The 18,011-nt window shown below is 39.7% G+C and overlaps 3 protein-coding genes across 3 annotated transcripts; 2 read left to right on the forward strand and 1 right to left on the reverse strand.

Moving 5' to 3' along the window:
• Nucleotides 1–1,549: 1,549 nt before the first annotated feature.
• On the reverse strand, nucleotides 1,550–6,046 carry LOC104454433 (alpha-soluble NSF attachment protein 2). Its single transcript, XM_010069272.3, has 9 exons — nucleotides 5,737–6,046; nucleotides 4,922–4,971; nucleotides 4,766–4,838; nucleotides 4,298–4,377; nucleotides 3,460–3,611; nucleotides 2,681–2,840; nucleotides 2,557–2,604; nucleotides 2,214–2,294; nucleotides 1,550–1,858 (listed from the first exon to the last, which is right to left on the reverse strand). The coding sequence occupies exons 1-9, from the start codon at nucleotides 5,879–5,881 to the stop codon at nucleotides 1,778–1,780; spliced, it is 870 nt and encodes a 289-aa protein (XP_010067574.1). The 5' UTR covers nucleotides 5,882–6,046; the 3' UTR covers nucleotides 1,550–1,777.
• Nucleotides 6,047–9,039: 2,993 nt separating this feature from the next.
• Nucleotides 9,040–11,675, forward strand: LOC104454435 (amino acid transporter AVT6C). Its single transcript, XM_010069273.3, has 5 exons — nucleotides 9,040–9,539; nucleotides 9,949–10,101; nucleotides 10,403–10,606; nucleotides 10,778–11,243; nucleotides 11,338–11,675. Exons 1-5 carry the CDS (start codon nucleotides 9,179–9,181, stop codon nucleotides 11,456–11,458), a joined length of 1,305 nt encoding a protein of 434 aa, XP_010067575.1. The 5' UTR covers nucleotides 9,040–9,178; the 3' UTR covers nucleotides 11,459–11,675.
• Nucleotides 11,676–13,234: 1,559 nt separating this feature from the next.
• Nucleotides 13,235–17,078, forward strand: LOC104454436. The gene is made up of 6 exons (XM_010069274.3): nucleotides 13,235–13,386; nucleotides 13,521–13,584; nucleotides 14,092–14,199; nucleotides 14,306–14,404; nucleotides 14,723–14,848; nucleotides 16,572–17,078. Exons 1-6 carry the CDS (start codon nucleotides 13,357–13,359, stop codon nucleotides 16,715–16,717), a joined length of 573 nt encoding a protein of 190 aa, XP_010067576.1. The 5' UTR covers nucleotides 13,235–13,356; the 3' UTR covers nucleotides 16,718–17,078.
• The last annotated feature ends 933 nt before the right edge of the window (nucleotides 17,079–18,011 follow it).

An 18,011-nucleotide genomic window follows, 5' to 3' on the forward strand; every position in this document is an offset into this window, starting at 1 on the left:
CACGTCCTCTTGCAATTCAGATCCATCCAACGTTGGGCCAAGCTGACCGTGGGATCCGTGGGCCGCAGGGTAAGTGGGTTGGCTCAACGCGAACTCGATTATTTCCTTTCTAAGTCAATTTGGGGACTACATCCAGAAACGAACTCACAATCATTCTTTTTAGAGTCGAAGTTGGACAAGAGTGTGCCTCTCTACGTGGTTGTCTTCAGATAATCGAGGTTAATAAGCTCCTTCAGATCCCATAAACATGTCAGCTGATATGAGAAACGAAAGTCGCGAATGATAACCACTCTATTCCGAAAATTAATTTCTCGGTAGAAATTTATTTTTTTATTTTCATTTCTTAGACAAGTTTTTAAGTAAAAATACACGTTTGATAATGATATAAAATTTCTATATCCAGGATGGAAACAAAACTTCTCCCCCCTAGATAATTGGAGGGCAAGTGACCAGTGGGTGGGGGTAAATAGCAGCTTGCAGTGACGATCAGTGGCGCGACAACAAATAATGAGAATAATTTTTATTTCTCATTTTGTTCTAGAAATAGAAAAGTAAAAAAAATTACACTTGATTTTTATTTCTTTGAAGTAAAAATTTATTCTAAAAATTGAAAAATGACATTATATTACCAAATAGATTTTCATTCCAAATCTGTTTTCAGAAATTAAAAAAAAAAATGAAGAAATAAAATGATTATCATGTATACCCGAATTGTGATGATTTGCCAATTGTTCAATAATCATTCACATGCTTGTTGGTAGACGGTCGCTCAATTAATCCAAGAGGGAGTTACGCATTAAGTTTTTAGACAGCAAGTTATCCTAGAACAAGAAGGCTAGTTCCAAATTATGGTTAAAAAATTGTACTCTGCCTAGGTTTCATCAAACATTAATGTTCCATTTTGAAACCATCTGCATTGCGATTTCACGAATCAATACACAATGTATTATCATATGAATAAGATCGTACACTACCGTTACAACCTACTTCCATGGTTAAGGACTTGTTTATATTAGCGTAAAATTTCATGATTTAAATTAAATAAGAAGTAACGAGTAAAAGTTGATCCATGCTTACCCTCTTTTTTTTAATCGTTTTTTTACAAGTTTCGTTAACTACGGTGCACTACAAAAGTCAAACAAATTCTGCATAAAATCTCAAAATTTAACATTTATCGATTCCTCCACCTTTTATAATCCACAGATTGAATCTTTTTGTTGTATATTCTGTAGGCTTTACTTGTGGTTGAATATCTAAGAAAGATACCTTCGTCTGATTTTTCTTCAAATCCAAACACATGAAAATAGGAAACAATTGACTTATTTCATTTTAACAACTCATAGGGAGAACTTTAAAAGCATATAGACACTTATTATAAAGCTATTTTTTTTAATGATTCCTAAAAAATTAAAATTATGGTTGAAGTATAACCCCCGAGCAATTTCTGCAGTTCGTGTATTTTAAACAAAACCAAAAAGTGAGTGGACAGAAGACGCCCCTCTCCACAAAAGGAAGGCAGAAAGCCATGACCTAGAGGACATCGCAAGGATTGAGATGACCAGATAGCTTAATGTATTTATTATGTAGCAGTCAATAATATTCGAAAGACATTAGCACTTAGAGCGGCATCAAACACATTTCCAAATCCAAGCCCCCAAGAGGAAAAGAAAACATCAAGAAAGCCAAGCAATCTCAACAAGGTATAATCGACAGAGATAGACCATGCACTCGAACGGTTAAAAGATGAATAGCTATCAAAGAAAGTAACAAGGAAGAATCATGTGAGATCATCCTCCTCTAATTCCTTGGCCTTCAGCTTTTCCTTTACCCTCAGCAGAAGAGTTGTTTTCCATGAATCCTACACAAACAAAAGTTTTGACAGCATCAGCAACAATAGAAGTGTGTGATCACAAGACCACCCACATTCATATGCTTTAGCCCCAAATCCCCATAATGAAAGTTTGGTCTTTCCAAAAGAATAATGACTATGAAGAAGATATAGGACTTTCATCTTTAAATTCAAGACCAGAAGCACAGCATTTTCATGATAACTTCAAGAGCCAAACGCAGAGAGGGCAAATGCCAACTTGCTTTCGTGCTATCAAGGTAAAGTCATGTCAAATGTGGTGAAATGATCCTTGCCAACACACAAGAAGGAAAAGCAATCTGCAGAAAGGCCAATTAGATAGTAACATGAAGCATGGGTGTTTTACCAAAGGAGTCATGCTGTCAAACTCCTTCACAACGTCAGTAAACTTCACAACATCTTCTTCATCAATTGCATCAGCGATATCCTGGGAAAAGAAAAGAATTCTCACCTCTAACAATCAACCACAGCAAGTAGCAAATTAAAAAAGACAACAACATTTTTGTTGTGTGAAAAAAAGAAACTATATAACAAAAAGATAAAAGGAACTAGAACCACATCCATAGGGAACAATGGGTTCAACCACTGTCAGGAGCAAAATAGAGAAGGACAGAAAGTCCATTTCGTTATAAAGGTAAAAAAGGTGATATGCAGACAAATGAAGCAGGAGCACTATCAACAGATAAAACCTTTAGTAATCTGTATTCACGAGTTCCAGAGAAAGTTGGATCAAGTTCCTGCGAAGTCAAATGTGCATTCATGAGCTCAGTCCAAGAAACAAAGTAATTTTTAGTTAATGGCCAGAAACAAGACCTGATAGCGTTCCAGTGCATTCGTTATTGCAACTATATCGGCTTTGCAGAGTTGGCAAAGGCCAGCATTTAGCAGATGTCCTTTCACTCCATACTTCAGTAAGTTATTATTAAGAGAGTGACGTGCTATCTCCTCATAAATCTCAATAGCTTTCTGATATCTGGAAAGGAAAACAGATAAAATATTCAAGTATCCCATTAAGAATCTTCGAATAACTTCAATAGCACTACACAATTGACCCGTCCTTACAATAATCATGTTCAGCCGAACATCATTCATCTATTTTTTTCTAGGTAATATATTTAAGTTTTTTACACAGGCATACATAAAGAACTCGTCTGCATGTGAGTTAAATATAAAGTGTATCTATCTGACACATGAAAAAGGATATCCATTCTGGATAACAGATATCAAGAAGCACCGGATAAACATAGACACAATGCAATGATATCAAGCACCAGATAATCGACAATGTTTTAAATCCTTCATACATGACAATACAAATGAAGGTGCAAACAAATAAGCCAGCAATAAACCAAAAAAAAAAAAAAAAAAAAAAATCTTTGGCCAAAAACAAAAATGAAAGAAAATCAGCAAAATCAAAATTCCCCTTCTGTTCAAAGTTTTCTCTCTAATGTCAGTTATGGAAAATAAAGGTGCATAAATAAGAGCCCAAAAAATCAGGATCTAAAGAAGTTCATCAATTGACTTAATTTAGTTGCCGTGCCAAACAGCATTAGTATCTAGCAATACCACTTGCTAAAGAAAGGTAGGCTTACTGCTCTAGTTGAGCTGCAAACTGTGCAACCTTCTGCTTGCACTGGTTAGCAGAAGTAGTCACTTCTTCACTTTCAAAGAGCTCCGCTGCCCTCTCAAAATTGTCAATAGCACGTTCAAGGTTCTGATCAGACTCATATAACTCACCAATATCCTACACAACAAAATCACAGGTCATTGGAGGCTGCCTCAATCTGGGAGAACAAAAATCAATGAACTATTGTTTTCCAACGTCCACATCCTGACAATGTAGAACAGATGCAACTCACTTACTAAAGGTCCCTTATCCCTTTGCCGGCATCATTAGTCAAAAGATCTAAACTCTTATAATGCAGTCAGATGCATGAATGTCATTCTAATCTCCGAAATTTCACCAGAATTGAATAGCCGCGCTCCTCAGCCAGTTTCACCTCATACAAGAGCGACCTCCACAGTCAATATCAATTAATTATTGGGTGCTCATCGTAAATGCCTCATCACTTCAGTAAAATAACTTCCATGACTGAAATATACGTAAACACTAACAATACTTGGTGACGTCACATCTTTCACAAACACTAGTTCATTTCACCTGATTAAAGTCTTCTCCAATGTCATTATCTTGTGCCATCAAACCAGACCTTACTCTAAGAAATCCATCCATCAGGAGCATAACAGAAATGAGCACACCTTTTAAATCCTTGAAGATATTGGGTTCCTTAGAAAGGGAAAGTCCCAGATAGTCGGCCAGAAATATCTCTCAAGGCAGATACTGCGGAACTGTGCTAATGCTAAAAGTGCTTTCCTAAGGTTGTATAAACGCAGGATTAACTCAGACTGATGTCAAAGAGAAAATTGTACCTTGTAATATCTTGCTGCCATATTGAGCCTCCCTATATCCATGAACATATTCACCGCCTGCTCCAAGCAAGTTATAGCCTCTACATAAAAAGGAACACTTCAGATAATGATTATCCATATCTTATTTAGACCAAAAAAGGAAAAAGGCTAGGGAACAAAGGATGGACCGAAATAAAAAAAATAAAAATAAAAATCAAGCGAACCCCAAGGAAAAGGCTAGATGTCCATAGGACGCAGATTGCTAACAGCCCAAAGGACACAAACACAGAGCCAGATGGAGTTACTTTACACAATCATTAAGATACAAGCTACAGATTACGTTTAAAAAATGATGGACTTGAGTAGGTTTTGCTAAAGCCTAGACAGAAGCATCCAAATGGTTAGGGACCAAGGCACCCCTTCACTCCGGTGTAAATAATCTTCCGATCTCCTATTGTTATCTTACATCAAGTATCGACAGATGCATACCCTTGGAGGATGTTTTCTTGTAGCAATTAGCAGCATCAACAAAAGAGGAGGCAGCTTCATGCTTGCTTTCACACTGTTGCAGAAACAATTGTCATGTTAGGCTTAAGAGAGAAGCATATAGTCTAGTTCTCAGTCCTAAAAAAGGTTGGCACTTGCCTTCAAGTGACAGTTTGCTAACTTTATATATGTTGATCCAGCTCTGTCCCCTGAAATATTAACAAGATCATAAACATTAGCGAGCCATAGGTTGCTCAACTAGGCATGCCCTCTAAAAGCTAACTAGATAGCTACAATCCACAAAGCGCTTAGAGAACCCAACAAGTTCCTCGGTTATTTAGAGGATCAAGATCAAGGCAGCACTCGTGAAACCTATATCATCAATCCTACATGGACAATCCAGATAAAACCCAACAATCAGCAACATTAGAAATCACAGCATATATTGTAGATCATAAATGCCTAGTTAAACATTCATTTTCCTTAACCAAACCTGCACATTAACCTATTCAGGTGAACCAGTCAACCAACCGAAAAAAAATAATCACGCAAAAATGGAAAAGAAAAGAAACAAGTAAATAGGATGAAATGAGACTACGCAATGTCGAAGAGAATATGTCAGCGCCCAAAGACATCCATCGGAAAAGACTTACCGCTACACGCATTTCCTAAACTCCGACGCTATCAATCTCAATCAAATCAAAATTCATCCCCTAATCGATCCACCCCACTATAAATTCAATCTGCCAAAACCCAGAGACGCTCAGCAAACTCAGATCGAAAAACCACTCCCCTTCCCCGGGAACCGAAAAATCCAGAATAACCCTTGAGCACGACCGAACTCCCCAATCTCCGCGATCGCCTCAATGCATGCAATCGCAACCCGCGCATCGATCGTGCAGAGCAAGCGCGCGACGCATCGGCATAAAAGATTTAATCGGATCGAAATAGGAAGAGCAGGGAGATGGACGTACAAGATTTGGCGAGCTTGAAGCAATTGGCGGCCTTATCGAAGAGATCGGCGGCGTCCTCGTGCTTGGAACCGAACAATCCCCAGCTGTTGAGCTTCTTCTCGGCCTTCTTCTCGTACTCGTCCCCTTTCGCCAGCTGGTCCCCCATCGCTCGGTCCTCGATCGCGGCGGCCAGTCAGGAATTGGGGCGGCGCAGCTCTGCCGGAAGCAGAGACGCGTCGAGGTTGCGGTGGTGACAGTGGTGGTGGTGACAGAAGTTCTTCGATGGCGTCGAAGAGAGAGAGAGAGAGAGAGAAAGGGGAAACGTGGGAGAAGGAGAGAGATGTCCATGGAAGAAAAGACTTGTTGTCGCGCGGGTCGGGTCGGTTCGGGCCGGACCTCCGAGGTGTCGGGTTCCCTTTCTTTTACTTTTCTGTGAACCCGGAATACGCGGGGCCCGTTTTCCCAAGTAGAGCACGGAAGCCCAAAAGACGGCCGAGGAAGGACAGGAGCCCATGAGACGCGGGTCTCCCAGCGAAGAAAATATTATTTATCCAATCAATTATCAAATGAAAATTTTCATCTGCAAATGGAATGAATTGATTTTCCAAAATTAAAAATTATATATGCGTCGGCAGTTGAACTCTACTTATATACTTCATAATTCGACAAGGTGCCATGTAAGCAGAGTTCAACTGTCGACATATGTTAAATTTGTGTTTGTTTAATATATTATGATTGTTTCCGTACGATGATGATGTAGAGGAAGTCGAACTTAGACACACACCACCAAATTGGTAACGTTGTAATTATTGAAGAATGAACTTGTGGTGTTTGTTCATCATTGACAAAGATGCAAGATTCGAGAATCGGCTATAGATTTTATTTGATGGATCTGTTCATGTGGAATGAGTTTATGCTTGACTTTGCCAATACTCCTTCAATCCTCCTTGTGTTACGAATTTGGCTTTATTTTTCAGCATTCATGCTCTATTTCGATTTGTTTTATCATTAAGTATATGTACTTTTGTATCATTTTGAATAATGAATATGATTTTCTTTCGACAAAACAAAACTCTGCTTATATATCGACTTTTTAAAATTCCGTCAGTTCAACTAGATAAAAGTCCTTCATTTCATCCTTTATAATGGAGAAAAAAATCATAATCCCTACTTAGATAATAAATCTAGCAGCTCACAGGCCTCACCGATGCCATAAGGGCCCAAAGGCAATCTCGAATGGGTCATTACAAATATGCAAGATTGAGCTTTGCGAGTAACTAGACACAACAATAGATATATGAATAGCAATCCAGGTTCGGGTGTAATGAGTAATCAAGTTGAGTGAATACAATTGAATATTCGAGCTCAACTTTGAGAGGAATATTCAAGCTTGAAACTCAACTTGAGGTCGAGCAATATACTCGAGCTTTAACTCGACTCGACTAGTCATTAGGTTCTAGAGCTCTATTTAACCTTGAACTGGAACTCCACGGAAGGCATAATAATATAATGTTTTATCTGTACTTATCATTGTATGTATATTATTAAAATGTTGTATGATGCAATTACTCGATTAGGTTCGTCAGCTAATCAAGTTAAGTATATTCAAGCTCAAGTTATCAAAACTCGATCCAAACTTAAAAAAAGAAGAAGAAGTCAAGATAGGTCGGAGCAGCTCAAAAGTGAATTGGCTTGACTTTCTTACGCTCTTAATTCAAATCCTTGTATTAGTTCTCACGCTCAGTTTCTCAATTCCTATAACTAGACTTGTACTTATGTGGATTGTCTTGTAGTAGTTCAAGACCGAGAAGATCCAAAGTACATCAAATGTCATCCAAACTTGATTCATCAGAGTCAAAAGAAATTGAATTGTTTGGGCAATCTAATAATTTGTGCCATGTCTTTCTAGGCATTTAACAAGAGGCTAGGCAACTCAATGGGAGAACGGTGGAAGTTTCTAATAACACACATGTATTGACAAAGACCTTATCGGAAGCATTTGTTTCGAGTAGAAGAACAAGGGTGGGTGGAGTTTCTATGTAATCACAAGGAGCAAAATGTTCACGGATAATTTTTAACCTTTTTTTTTTACTTATTTTTGTGTAAACTCAAATTATAATGAACCGTGATTTAGCCGGCGGATGTATGAAGTGACAGGATTCACATGAGATCAATCTAATGCATTGGATCAGACCATTTGATTGATAGTGGACTAGGCTTAAGCGAGAATCTAATCATCTTTCGGTAGAAGACAGCATAATATAAACAATTTCCATTCTGTTATCAGTTTGATGGATAGCTAGAAAGATCTTTTCGAAACACAGTCACTTCCAACTCGGCTCCAAGATAATTAAAGTTGGAACAAAAGATGAGACATGCAAAAGCTAAAGAACTCAAGCCCACAGTGAACAAATTATTAGATGGAAAATAGAATCTCGCTTTTCAAGCATGCTTTCCCACCTTTGCTTTTTTATTACTCCGTCCATCATTTTCACGTGTCCCCGCGCAAGACAACCGAATTGGACTACGATTCTAATTCCGAGACTGCATACGAGGGATCCTTCCGGCTTCCGTCCCTTTCGACACGATGTCTTTGCCTTAATTTTCGATTTCCGCTGCGCGCCAAGCACTGACAGTATTATTGAAGTAATTAAACCAAGGAGAACGTGGTCAGTCTCGACACGGATCTCAAAACCAACCAAGGTAACCCCCCTGTGACATCAACAGAGAACCATGGTTAGAGAAAGTTTGTTCTGGTCGTGTCTTTTTACAGGCTATTCGGACCATCTCTGAAACAAAATTGCTTCTATTTTAGGCTTTTTGCTTGATGTTTGTTTCACCAGCGATGAATCTTGGAAAGGAAGAAACAAGAAAAATCCACATCAATCACGTTTTCATCGACGCAAAACCACCCATGTGAAAAGACGGAGAAAATTACTCTATGCGATTCCTCTTCGTGAGCCGTTTTGTTTGTTTTTCTTCATCGAATGAAAATTAGCCAGAATAATCAATTCTATTGGCGGGGCCATTCAAATTGCCTTAAGCAATACCACTGTTGGCAAAGACAAAACCGAATCGGATGTCATGTTTCCGACCCATCTAAACCATCCCCCTAAGCTCCTTTCGCGTCCACATACATTTCTGCATTTTTGAGGCTGCGTTGGTCTGCGTCTACGTACATCCATCATTGCCCATCAATTATTCCAAGTCTCACTCCGCGGCCGAGCTGTCAAATAATCATGAAAAAGGGAGATATCGAATTTACACCCTTGCCCTATATCTACTTGAGAAGTGTTAATGACATTTCCCTCCGACTAATGACATTTTCGTAAGTTGAAGTCAGCCCCACATGCAAAACAAGCGCAGATTTATTAGTATTTATGGACAATCATGTACAACAAGACAGCATCCGAGACCCAGAGCTCAGACCTCCCCGTCCAGTGCCTGAATTTTCCTAGCAGCCATGTCGCCAGAGACCGACCAGTGCGTCCCACTGCTGCCGGAGAAGAAGTCTCCTGCCAGGCCGGCGTCGATCTCCGGCGCGGTCTTCAACGTCTCGACGAGCATTATTGGGGCTGGGATCATGTCTATACCGGCGACTCTCAAGGTTCTCGGGGCTGTCCCTGCGTTCGTGCTGATTGTGGCCATCGCGTGGCTCGCAGACGTGTCAGTCGAGTTTCTGATGAGGTTCACGCACTCAGGGGAAGCCACGACGTATGCGGGAGTGATGAAGGAGTCATTCGGGAAGGTCGGATCCGTGGCCGTGCAAGTCTGTGTCATGATCACGAACCTCGGGTGTCAGATCATTTACCTTATCATCATTGGTGAGTAGATGAGCTATACATAAGGTGGTTAATCGATGTTTAATGGCACTGACACCTGCATCTAGTAGCCATCGCTGGTTCTTCAGGGCCACAAGATTGTGGAGCTTGTGAGATTTCTGAAAGGGGTTGATTCCCCCGATTAATAACCATGTCTTGGACGAAGTACCTCTTCTGATTAGATTGAAGAGCAAAGTACGATGATGGATGACAGGGTGATATAGGAAATCTATGGAGTATTTCAATTGATCATCGTTTAATGAACTTATATTAGATGGGTGACTTGAATCAGTGGCATTGACGACTCCTCTAATCCATGTCCATGTCGTTTTAAGGACTCGGTTTTGGCATTTAGAATCAGCTTTGCTTGTATAACTTTTCGGCATCACTAAATCTCAGTATCATCTTTCAGGGGACGTACTTTCTGGAAGTCAGCCCGATGGATCGGTCCATCTGGGGATCTTGCAGGAGTGGTTCGGTGTTTGCTGGTGGAACTCCCGAGAATTTGCGCTCCTCTTCATTCTAGCGTTTGTGATGCTTCCCCTGGTCTTGCTACGCCGTGTCGGTGAGTATCTGTAGGCCATCTTTCTTTAACTCTCCTGCAGCCATCGGAGCTAGACGGTTGTCCTGTGCAATCTCCCTCTTGAAGATCCCTGCTGTCATAGCTTCAGAACAACTTCACTAAGAAGATGATTACCCAAAAAAAAAAGCTAACTTAGAAGATAACTTCAACAAAATGAAGCGAAAAGTTTTCCTAGTGAACAGGAGACCTTTTAATTAAGTTAAGAAAGATCTCAAATGCTCAACAAACTTTCATGTTGCTGCTGAGGTTTGCGCTTTCTAAATCTCTTTGGCCGTGTTTCCAGAATCTTTGAGATTCAGCTCGGCTGTATCAGTTCTTCTAGCAGTGGTCTTCGTTGCCATCAGCTCGGTATTGGCAATCTCTGCGCTCTTGGAGGGGAAAGCGAAGAGCCCAAGACTGCTGCCTCATTTGGAGAACCCATCTTCGTTTTTCAACCTCTTTACTGCTATTCCGGTGATTGTGACGGCCTTCACGTTTCACTTCAATGGTGAGAACAACAGAAGAATCTTTTGCGCTCAGTATAAGATTCGGTAGTAGTGTCGATCATGCCTTAAAAGAACTTTAGCATTAGCATCAGTCAAATATGAGAGAAAGTTCTAATCCTCATTTACAAATTTTATCACGTTTATAACACAGTTCTAAATCTCAATACCTGCAGTTCATCCAATTAGTTCTGAGCTCGCAAAACCCTCCTATATGATCACTGCAGTCAGAATATCACTTGTGCTCTGTGCTTCCATCTATTTCGCGATAGGAATTTTCGGCTATCTGCTCTTTGGTGACTCTATCATGGCTGACATACTCGTCAACTTCGACCGGAACTCAGATTCAGCAATAGGTTCATTGCTGAATGATATGGTCCGGTTGAGCTATGCTCTACACCTCGTGCTGGTGTTTCCCCTCTTAAATTTCTCTCTGCGAGCCAATATTGATGAGTTTCTTTTCCCAAAGAAGCCGATTCTGGCCAGTGACACACCTAGATTCTTGTGGCTCACGCTTGCTCTGCTAGTCATCAGTTACCTCGCGGCAATTGCATTTCCGAATATTTGGTACTTTTTCCAATTTCTTGGATCCACCTCTGCAGTCTGCCTTGCATTCATCTTTCCAGGCGCCATTGTGCTGAGGTACCCATCCTGTCCAATATATTCAGCATCCATTAGAACCGCATGGCTTCAAAAATATTTTCAATTTAACTAGGTTTGTGCTATTCGTGGGCAGGGATGTTCATGGTATTTCAACAGGGAAGGACAGGATCCTTGCAGGGGCAATGGTTGGCATGGCAGCAATAACAAGTACAATTGCCATTTCAACAAACATATATAGTTTGAGCAGATCATAGTTGTTCTTTTCCTTCTCATCTCAGTTTCTCGGCTTCTATCTTGTCCTGGCAAGGCATAGGTAATGGTGTTGCTAGTGTATGTTCTGCGATGTATTTGAGATACAGAAAGCTTTAGATTATCTAGGATTTTGTCCATCTTGAGTTCTTCTCAGAGTTAGTGGATCTTGTAAAAATTTTACCTCCTGAAACCAATGAAAGATATGGTGATATTACTCCACTGTCCTTGTATTACTGTTACGGCTCTGATGAGCTTCAAGATTTCAAGATTCCATTTACCAAGTGCTGAGAATTAACGAACTATGTAGCTTCTTAGATCTTACCCACTACCCAGAAGGAAAATCTCTGATAACCTGTAGATGATTTTTCGTTGGTTTCCTTTGCGGTCAACTTAGTCTATGAACAGGATGCAAGCAATCTTTTGCACTTTTATCACAGCCAAGGACCAGAAATTGAAGATCAGAAGTTAAATATGTTGAAAGGCATTTCACTGCCAGATGCTGGCAAACAACGGTAGAAGATAAGCAGATTTCTCTTCAAGCAAATATGAATAGATTTTAATGCCGAGCACAGAGATGAGAAAGCTACCGTCTGCTGCGGACCAGTTGATCTGTATCCTGCCATTTTTCCTTTGAGAGTAACCTTTGACGGGGCAAAGTAAAACAGATTATTGAACGAAATTGTCTTGTACAGAGGACATCAAAATCCTCGTCAGAAAAAAAATCCCAGGCAATAACACAATAATAGAACTTCACGCTGGTTCAAGATCATCTTGAGCCATCCATTGTCCTAAAAAATAATTGCAGCACTTCCTGGAAAGAACTACTATTAAAAGACATCATACCTTTCTCTAAATCTCCTCTCTGAAGACATGATCAGCCAGGGGTCAACAGGTTGACAAATTACCATTTGCCGGCTAACAGAATCTAAGTAATCCCGAGAAAATGCAAGTCAAATTCCTATCCCGCCTGCGTTGGGTCTGGCATGGAAGCCATGCATTACATTTCTCTCTCGGCACCTCTAATTTTACAAAAAAGTTCATCCTTTTTGAGGGTGTTGTTAACCTTCGGAGCGAAATTATGAATTTTTCCCAACGACAGAAACCGAACGTCATACCCATTCCTTTTTCGCGCCTTGCTCCTCCAAACCTCTCTCATGCTCTCTCCATCTCCAAATCTCCCAGTCTGAACTTGTGTCAGTCGGAGTCCTCTGGCTCAATGACTAGGATCTGCTTCACCTCAACTTTTCCTGACTCGGGTTTCTATCAACTCCATAGGCTCACAACAAGCTCTACCAGATCGTTTCCTTGGGTTTGATTAGCAGCTTCTCTGCAGAGCCCGTTGCATCATCCAATGAATTGGCCTACTACACAAGTAAAGAGATCGGCAGTCGATCGGATCTCCTCATGATAATTTCAGGAGTTTCGCATATCGCAGAAGCATCCCTTGAGCAATAGGCCATGGCTCTCCATTGACGCCACGGTGATCATTCCCCAAGAAGACACGTTCCGCTTGGGCATATCATCAAACACTTCCTGAGCATTTTAAGTAGACTTAAGCGACGGGATTCGGCAATAAAAGAACTTTCATTTTTATCTGGAATCGAACCTCTTTAAATTTTCAGAACACATATATGGTTAACTCTCAAATACACAGACACGGCGATTTTTTTATTAGGACAACCTTTTTGGCTCCCATAATAAAAAAAGCGTTGCATCATAACGTTAATAAAATAAAAAATCGTAAATTTTTACGACTGTCTTTTCAACTGGGCCGACTTTTACTTTGGTAGCCCTTCCCCGGACAATCCCACTTATTAGTTTTCCCTCTCTCGGCTCTTCTGCAGCGCGAGCGGAACAAGGACTCAAAAGCGGAGCGGGAGGGTCTTCACTGGGAATCATCATGCGTGCTTTAACAGCGCGATTGGCCACTGTAAATTTGACTGATTTCTCTTATCTTCTCTTACCATTTCTTATTTTTTTAGCGCATCGTCGAACTGGAACGCGTTCGCGAGACCGGGCTGAGCGTATTTCAGTTGATTCTTGCTTTGATGGATCTTTCTTCAGTATCTATGCAGAAGAAAACCTGGGCATTTGCAGAGTAGATATTGCTCTTCGTATAGCGGGAAAGGTTGCTGATTTCTCCGATTCACCCGCTTTGCCTTTCAGATTTGCGCCTCTTTCGATCTTTTGTTAAACGCATGTTCGTTTGGCCCCTTGATGGCTGTCTCTGCTTCTAGTACGATTGATGTCGTAGTTTTGCTCATTTCGTCCGAAAACGTTCCGCGGATGATTCGTGCATTTACGTGGTTTAATTAATTTGTTCTATTGAAGTATTGATTTAGCCCTATTTTCCATGAGGCGTTCGAGATCCTTGTGCATTGAGATTGAACTAGAAAATCTATTTTGGATTGTTGGGGTGTCTATGTGTTGGTGATTGAACCATTAGATTGCAAACTAATTGCCAAATGGCTAGTCCTTCACGTTCGTTTCCCTGATAATTCTGTGTTCGTTTCGAGGTGGATTGATGGCTATGTACTCCTCTTACTATTTGTTATACCTGCAACGATTCCTCCAGGGAATCTGTGATGCATTCGTGCTGCTGAGACTGATTTTTTAAATCTTGATTCACCCCTAGATGAGCTAGCGCTGGAGCAGGAGGCTGAGAAGAAAATAGGATGGTTGTTGAAGTTGTTCTTCGCGGGAACAGCCACATATGTTGGCTATCAATTTTTCCCATACATGGGTATGTGGAAATGTTGCTCATGATCTTGGAAGAGATGACTTGTCTACTTGATGCTTGCTGCTTCAGCTTGCCTTTTCTGATGGACAGATTCTTATCTGTTTTCCAGGAGATAATTTAATACAGCAGTCCGTTTCCCTTCTGCAAGTCAAGGATCCCTTGTTTAAGAGAATGGGAGCTTCTAGGTTATCTCGTTTTGCAATAGATGGTAATGTCATTATCTCTGTCAGCGTGACAAAAAAAATACTGCCCAGGAAATTCACTGATTATTCTTTAGAAACTTTTTCCCCTTTCATAGCTATCTAAGCCCTTCGTAAAGAAGTGTAGCTTTCGAGTGTTTTGATGTATCTTGTTCTTCTGCTATCTGCTATGTTTTTTCACTATTCTAATACACGTGGCGGCATTATTTTCACGTACGATTATGTTAGTGTTGTTGGCATGAACCATGCTTTGTTTTACTGTATCGTAGCTGCAGTCCATGCTTTGCCTCATAGAAATCATTTTCAACTTCACTGTTAACATTTAGATGAAAGAAGGATGAAAATAGTGGAGGTGGGTGGTGCTCAAGAGCTTGTGAACATGCTAAGCAATGCTAAAGATGACCGGACAAGGAAGGAAGCTTTGAAAGCTCTTGCTGCTCTTTCAAATTCAGGTGGTACTTTTGCTTATTCATCTGCATGTTCCCTACATCTGTGTTCTAATCTTTATAATTGCAAATTCATCATGCTTTAATATAGGTGCATAGCGTGTCATGCTCCTGACAGATACTCATTCTGGGATTTTCTTAGTGTGAAAAGTTATTTACATGTTGTGGCTATCACAAAGTCGATGATCCAACTTTTGATAGAGTTGCTTTGCTAACAAAGATATCTCTTGCAAGATATTTTTGGGTTGGAATAGGAAGATATAGTTGAGAGTTCATGACTTTTGAAATCCCAACCTTAGGCTCTGGTAAATCTTTGACAAAGTTTTGTCATGTCTTTAGTAGTTCTTTGATCCTCACTTTTTAACTACGAGTCAGCATCAATGGGAATGATTCAGGTTTTATGTTTCCTTTGTCTCTCAAGGGAGTTCTTAGGACCCGTTTGGTTCAGTTTTGGGGAAATGTCCTTAGGAGAATGCAAATACTTTTGAGGTAAAGGGGTTTTCCGAAATGCTAGACTGTTTGGTAAATTATAAATGAAAAGTGCTTTAGAGAAATGCAAGACTGTTTGGTAAACATATATTTGAAAAGCCCTTTAGTGTGGCCAAATTAAATTTTTTAGTTTTAGTATTTTTAAAATTGCAAAAAAAGAAACAATGATTATATAACCTTTTACATTTTCATGTTGAGAGTAATGTAAAAGATATATATTAGTAAATTTATTTAAAAATTATATTAAAAAAATTGATTATAGATTAGATGCAAAGCTCAAAAAATTAAGTTTTTTTAGTATTTTTAAAGTTGCAAAAAGAAACAATGACTATATAACCTTTTACATTTTTATGTTGAAAGTAATGTAAAAGATATATATTAGTAAATTTATTTAACAATTATATTAAAATAATTTGGTTATAAATTAGATGCAAAGCTCAACTTTGGCCTAGGGTTCTTTTAGGTTTGTTTTCAACTTTGAATAATTTTTTTAAATTATTGTAGTATTAATCATCTTCGTTAATTAATGATCATTCTAGTGTATTGATAAAAAGTTGGGCTATTGATTGTCAAAAGATAAAAATGACAAAAAAAAGGTGAACCCAACATTTGCAAAGGGTTTTTATTATTTAAAAAAATAAAAATAAAATCCGATGAAACTCCTTCGCCAATCAATAGCGGTTGGGGTGTGGGGAAGATGATCGGTTAAAAAAAAAAAAAAAAAAAGGAAGTCAATGGATGAACAATAGAGGTTGATTTGCATTTCCAAAATGCTGAAAGCCCAAAGCAGGTCCCCACCTGCTTTGGGCTTTCAGCATTTCAAATGCTAGCATTTGGCCAATGACACCTCTAAATGCTGAACCAAACACCTAAATTTTTTCCCAAGAGGCTTTCAGCCCTGAAAGCCCATTGGGAATGCTGAACCAAACGGGGCCTTAGTGCTTTTCCAGGTGGTTTTTCTGCACTGTGCTTATTTCTTCCCAGCTCATCCATTCTCTTTTGCTGAACATTTGATTTAATTTTCAGTTTGATATTTCTTCCTTAAAGATAGTAAAGGTTTTGTGAATCATGTGATATTTTCTTCCTTGACATTTCTTTTTATGACGGTGCTTGCCGATTGACATATTTGATTAAAGAAGACTTTGTGAATGGCCATAATATTACTGATTCAAGCTCAACGAACGAAATTGTGCTTCCACATTTGTACATCACTCAAATAAAATATGTTATGGTGTGGCAGTTGAAGCTGCGGGAGTACTCCACCAAGCCGGGTTAATCTCTGTCATGAGGTCCATCCCAGGTTCTTTTGAGGATGCGGAAGCAGAGAAGTATAGATCTGGCTTATTAAAAAGGTTTCAAGATCTGAGATATGATGATTCCTCCTAGAACCACGGTAATCTAATTCTGCGCCATTGATGTTTAACTTTGGAGCATCTCCCGACGTAATCTCTAACAATCCCTTGGAAAAGCCTCCATGGTCCTCCGTCCATCATTCAGACATCTCCTGGATCACCAAAAACAGATACAACTTTCCGCTGCAGGAAGGTGATGCTTGATGACCCATCTTTTTTATAAATTTTTTTTTCATGGGAAAGTCCATTTATCTAGATTTCTTGCTTTTGGTTTTGCTTATGTGGTGGTTCACTGGTAGAAATAGAATGGTGCTGTAACTGTAAACTTCTTAAGTTTGGATCTCCTGTTGTGCAGCGAGATTTGGTGTTTATATGAAGAGGTAGTTTTTGAGTTACTAATGATTGCACTGAATTTGTGTGAACCCAATGGTGACCATAGCCATTTGATCACGTTGTTCTCATGCGAGGCACGCCAATTCAGGGGCTGTGGTGCATCGGACTCACATAATTCCGTGCACCTTGAAATTTCTCCAATGAAATAACCGGTTAAAAATGGTGGTAATTTTCCTAGACAGTCGTCAAATAAGAGAGAGATGCAGATAACTGAAGAGGCTTTCCTTTCTCTTCTTGTTGTGTTCTGTTTTGCTTTTTGGGTGGGGGGTCCAATGAACTTGATACGGGCCAACGCATGGTCGACCCAAAGAAAGAAGTTCTTTCTAATCTGGTTTTATAAGGTTTCACAAGATACTGATGGTATATTGACTACGAAAGAAGGTTCCCTTCAATCGAACTGTTGGGCATTTCCATCCTATAAGACCATAGAAAAAGGCAATCATACCTGAGCTTGGTCGAATCAATTTATCATCTATCTTTCCACAGCGGACAGACCTTGCACGACCATATGGGATTGCCTTGTGATCTCACTTTTGTTTTCGGACCGATCACGCAAGAACCGTCATGGAGTTAATTGTGTTTCGAATGACAAGTAATGGTGGGCTACTAATCATGAATCCTGATCGGCAGACCGGTGCAACAGGTTGTGTCATTATAGGACATGAACATGAATCTCTCAGTTTACAATAGTCAATTAAACCACTCATGACCTACTGCTAGGAGATAAATGGATGAACAATAAGCAGGTCATCGCAAATAGTTTCAACTGTTGAATCTGCTATCATGATCTCTAAACTCAGTCTAATCTCTCTATGAATCAAGAAGCTTCAGTTCATTCGTTATGGCGAGTGATGTCAACTGCATGCCATAGCGATGGCAATGTGACAATCGTGTGAGCAATCATCATAAAAATTTAAAGGTGACGAGGAAAGAGG

The sequence above is a fragment of the Eucalyptus grandis genome, chromosome 7 (genome assembly GCF_016545825.1).
Source record: "Eucalyptus grandis isolate ANBG69807.140 chromosome 7, ASM1654582v1, whole genome shotgun sequence".
Classification (NCBI taxonomy): domain Eukaryota; kingdom Viridiplantae; phylum Streptophyta; class Magnoliopsida; order Myrtales; family Myrtaceae; genus Eucalyptus; species Eucalyptus grandis.

Excerpts from the sequence above, each read along its gene's own strand:
- LOC104454433 (XM_010069272.3), bottom strand. The coding sequence starts at position 5,881 with ATGGGGGACCAGCTGGCGAAAGGGGACGAGTACGAGAAGAAGGCCGAG. Across the intron at positions 4,839-4,921 it reads TAGCAAACTGTCACTTGAAG|TGTGAAAGCAAGCATGAAGC; the intron begins GCAAGTGCCAAC and ends TTTCTGCAACAG. Across the intron at positions 2,605-2,680 it reads ATGCACTGGAACGCTATCAG|GAACTTGATCCAACTTTCTC; the intron begins GTCTTGTTTCTG and ends TTGACTTCGCAG.
- LOC104454435 (XM_010069273.3), top strand. The coding sequence starts at position 9,179 with ATGTCGCCAGAGACCGACCAGTGCGTCCCACTGCTGCCGGAGAAGAAG. Across the intron at positions 9,540-9,948 it reads CATTTACCTTATCATCATTG|GGGACGTACTTTCTGGAAGT; the intron begins GTGAGTAGATGA and ends ATCATCTTTCAG. Across the intron at positions 10,102-10,402 it reads GGTCTTGCTACGCCGTGTCG|AATCTTTGAGATTCAGCTCG; the intron begins GTGAGTATCTGT and ends CCGTGTTTCCAG.
- LOC104454436 (XM_010069274.3), top strand. The coding sequence starts at position 13,357 with ATGCGTGCTTTAACAGCGCGATTGGCCACT. Across the intron at positions 13,387-13,520 it reads TAACAGCGCGATTGGCCACT|TATCTATGCAGAAGAAAACC; the intron begins GTAAATTTGACT and ends ATCTTTCTTCAG. Across the intron at positions 14,405-14,722 it reads ATCTCGTTTTGCAATAGATG|ATGAAAGAAGGATGAAAATA; the intron begins GTAATGTCATTA and ends GTTAACATTTAG.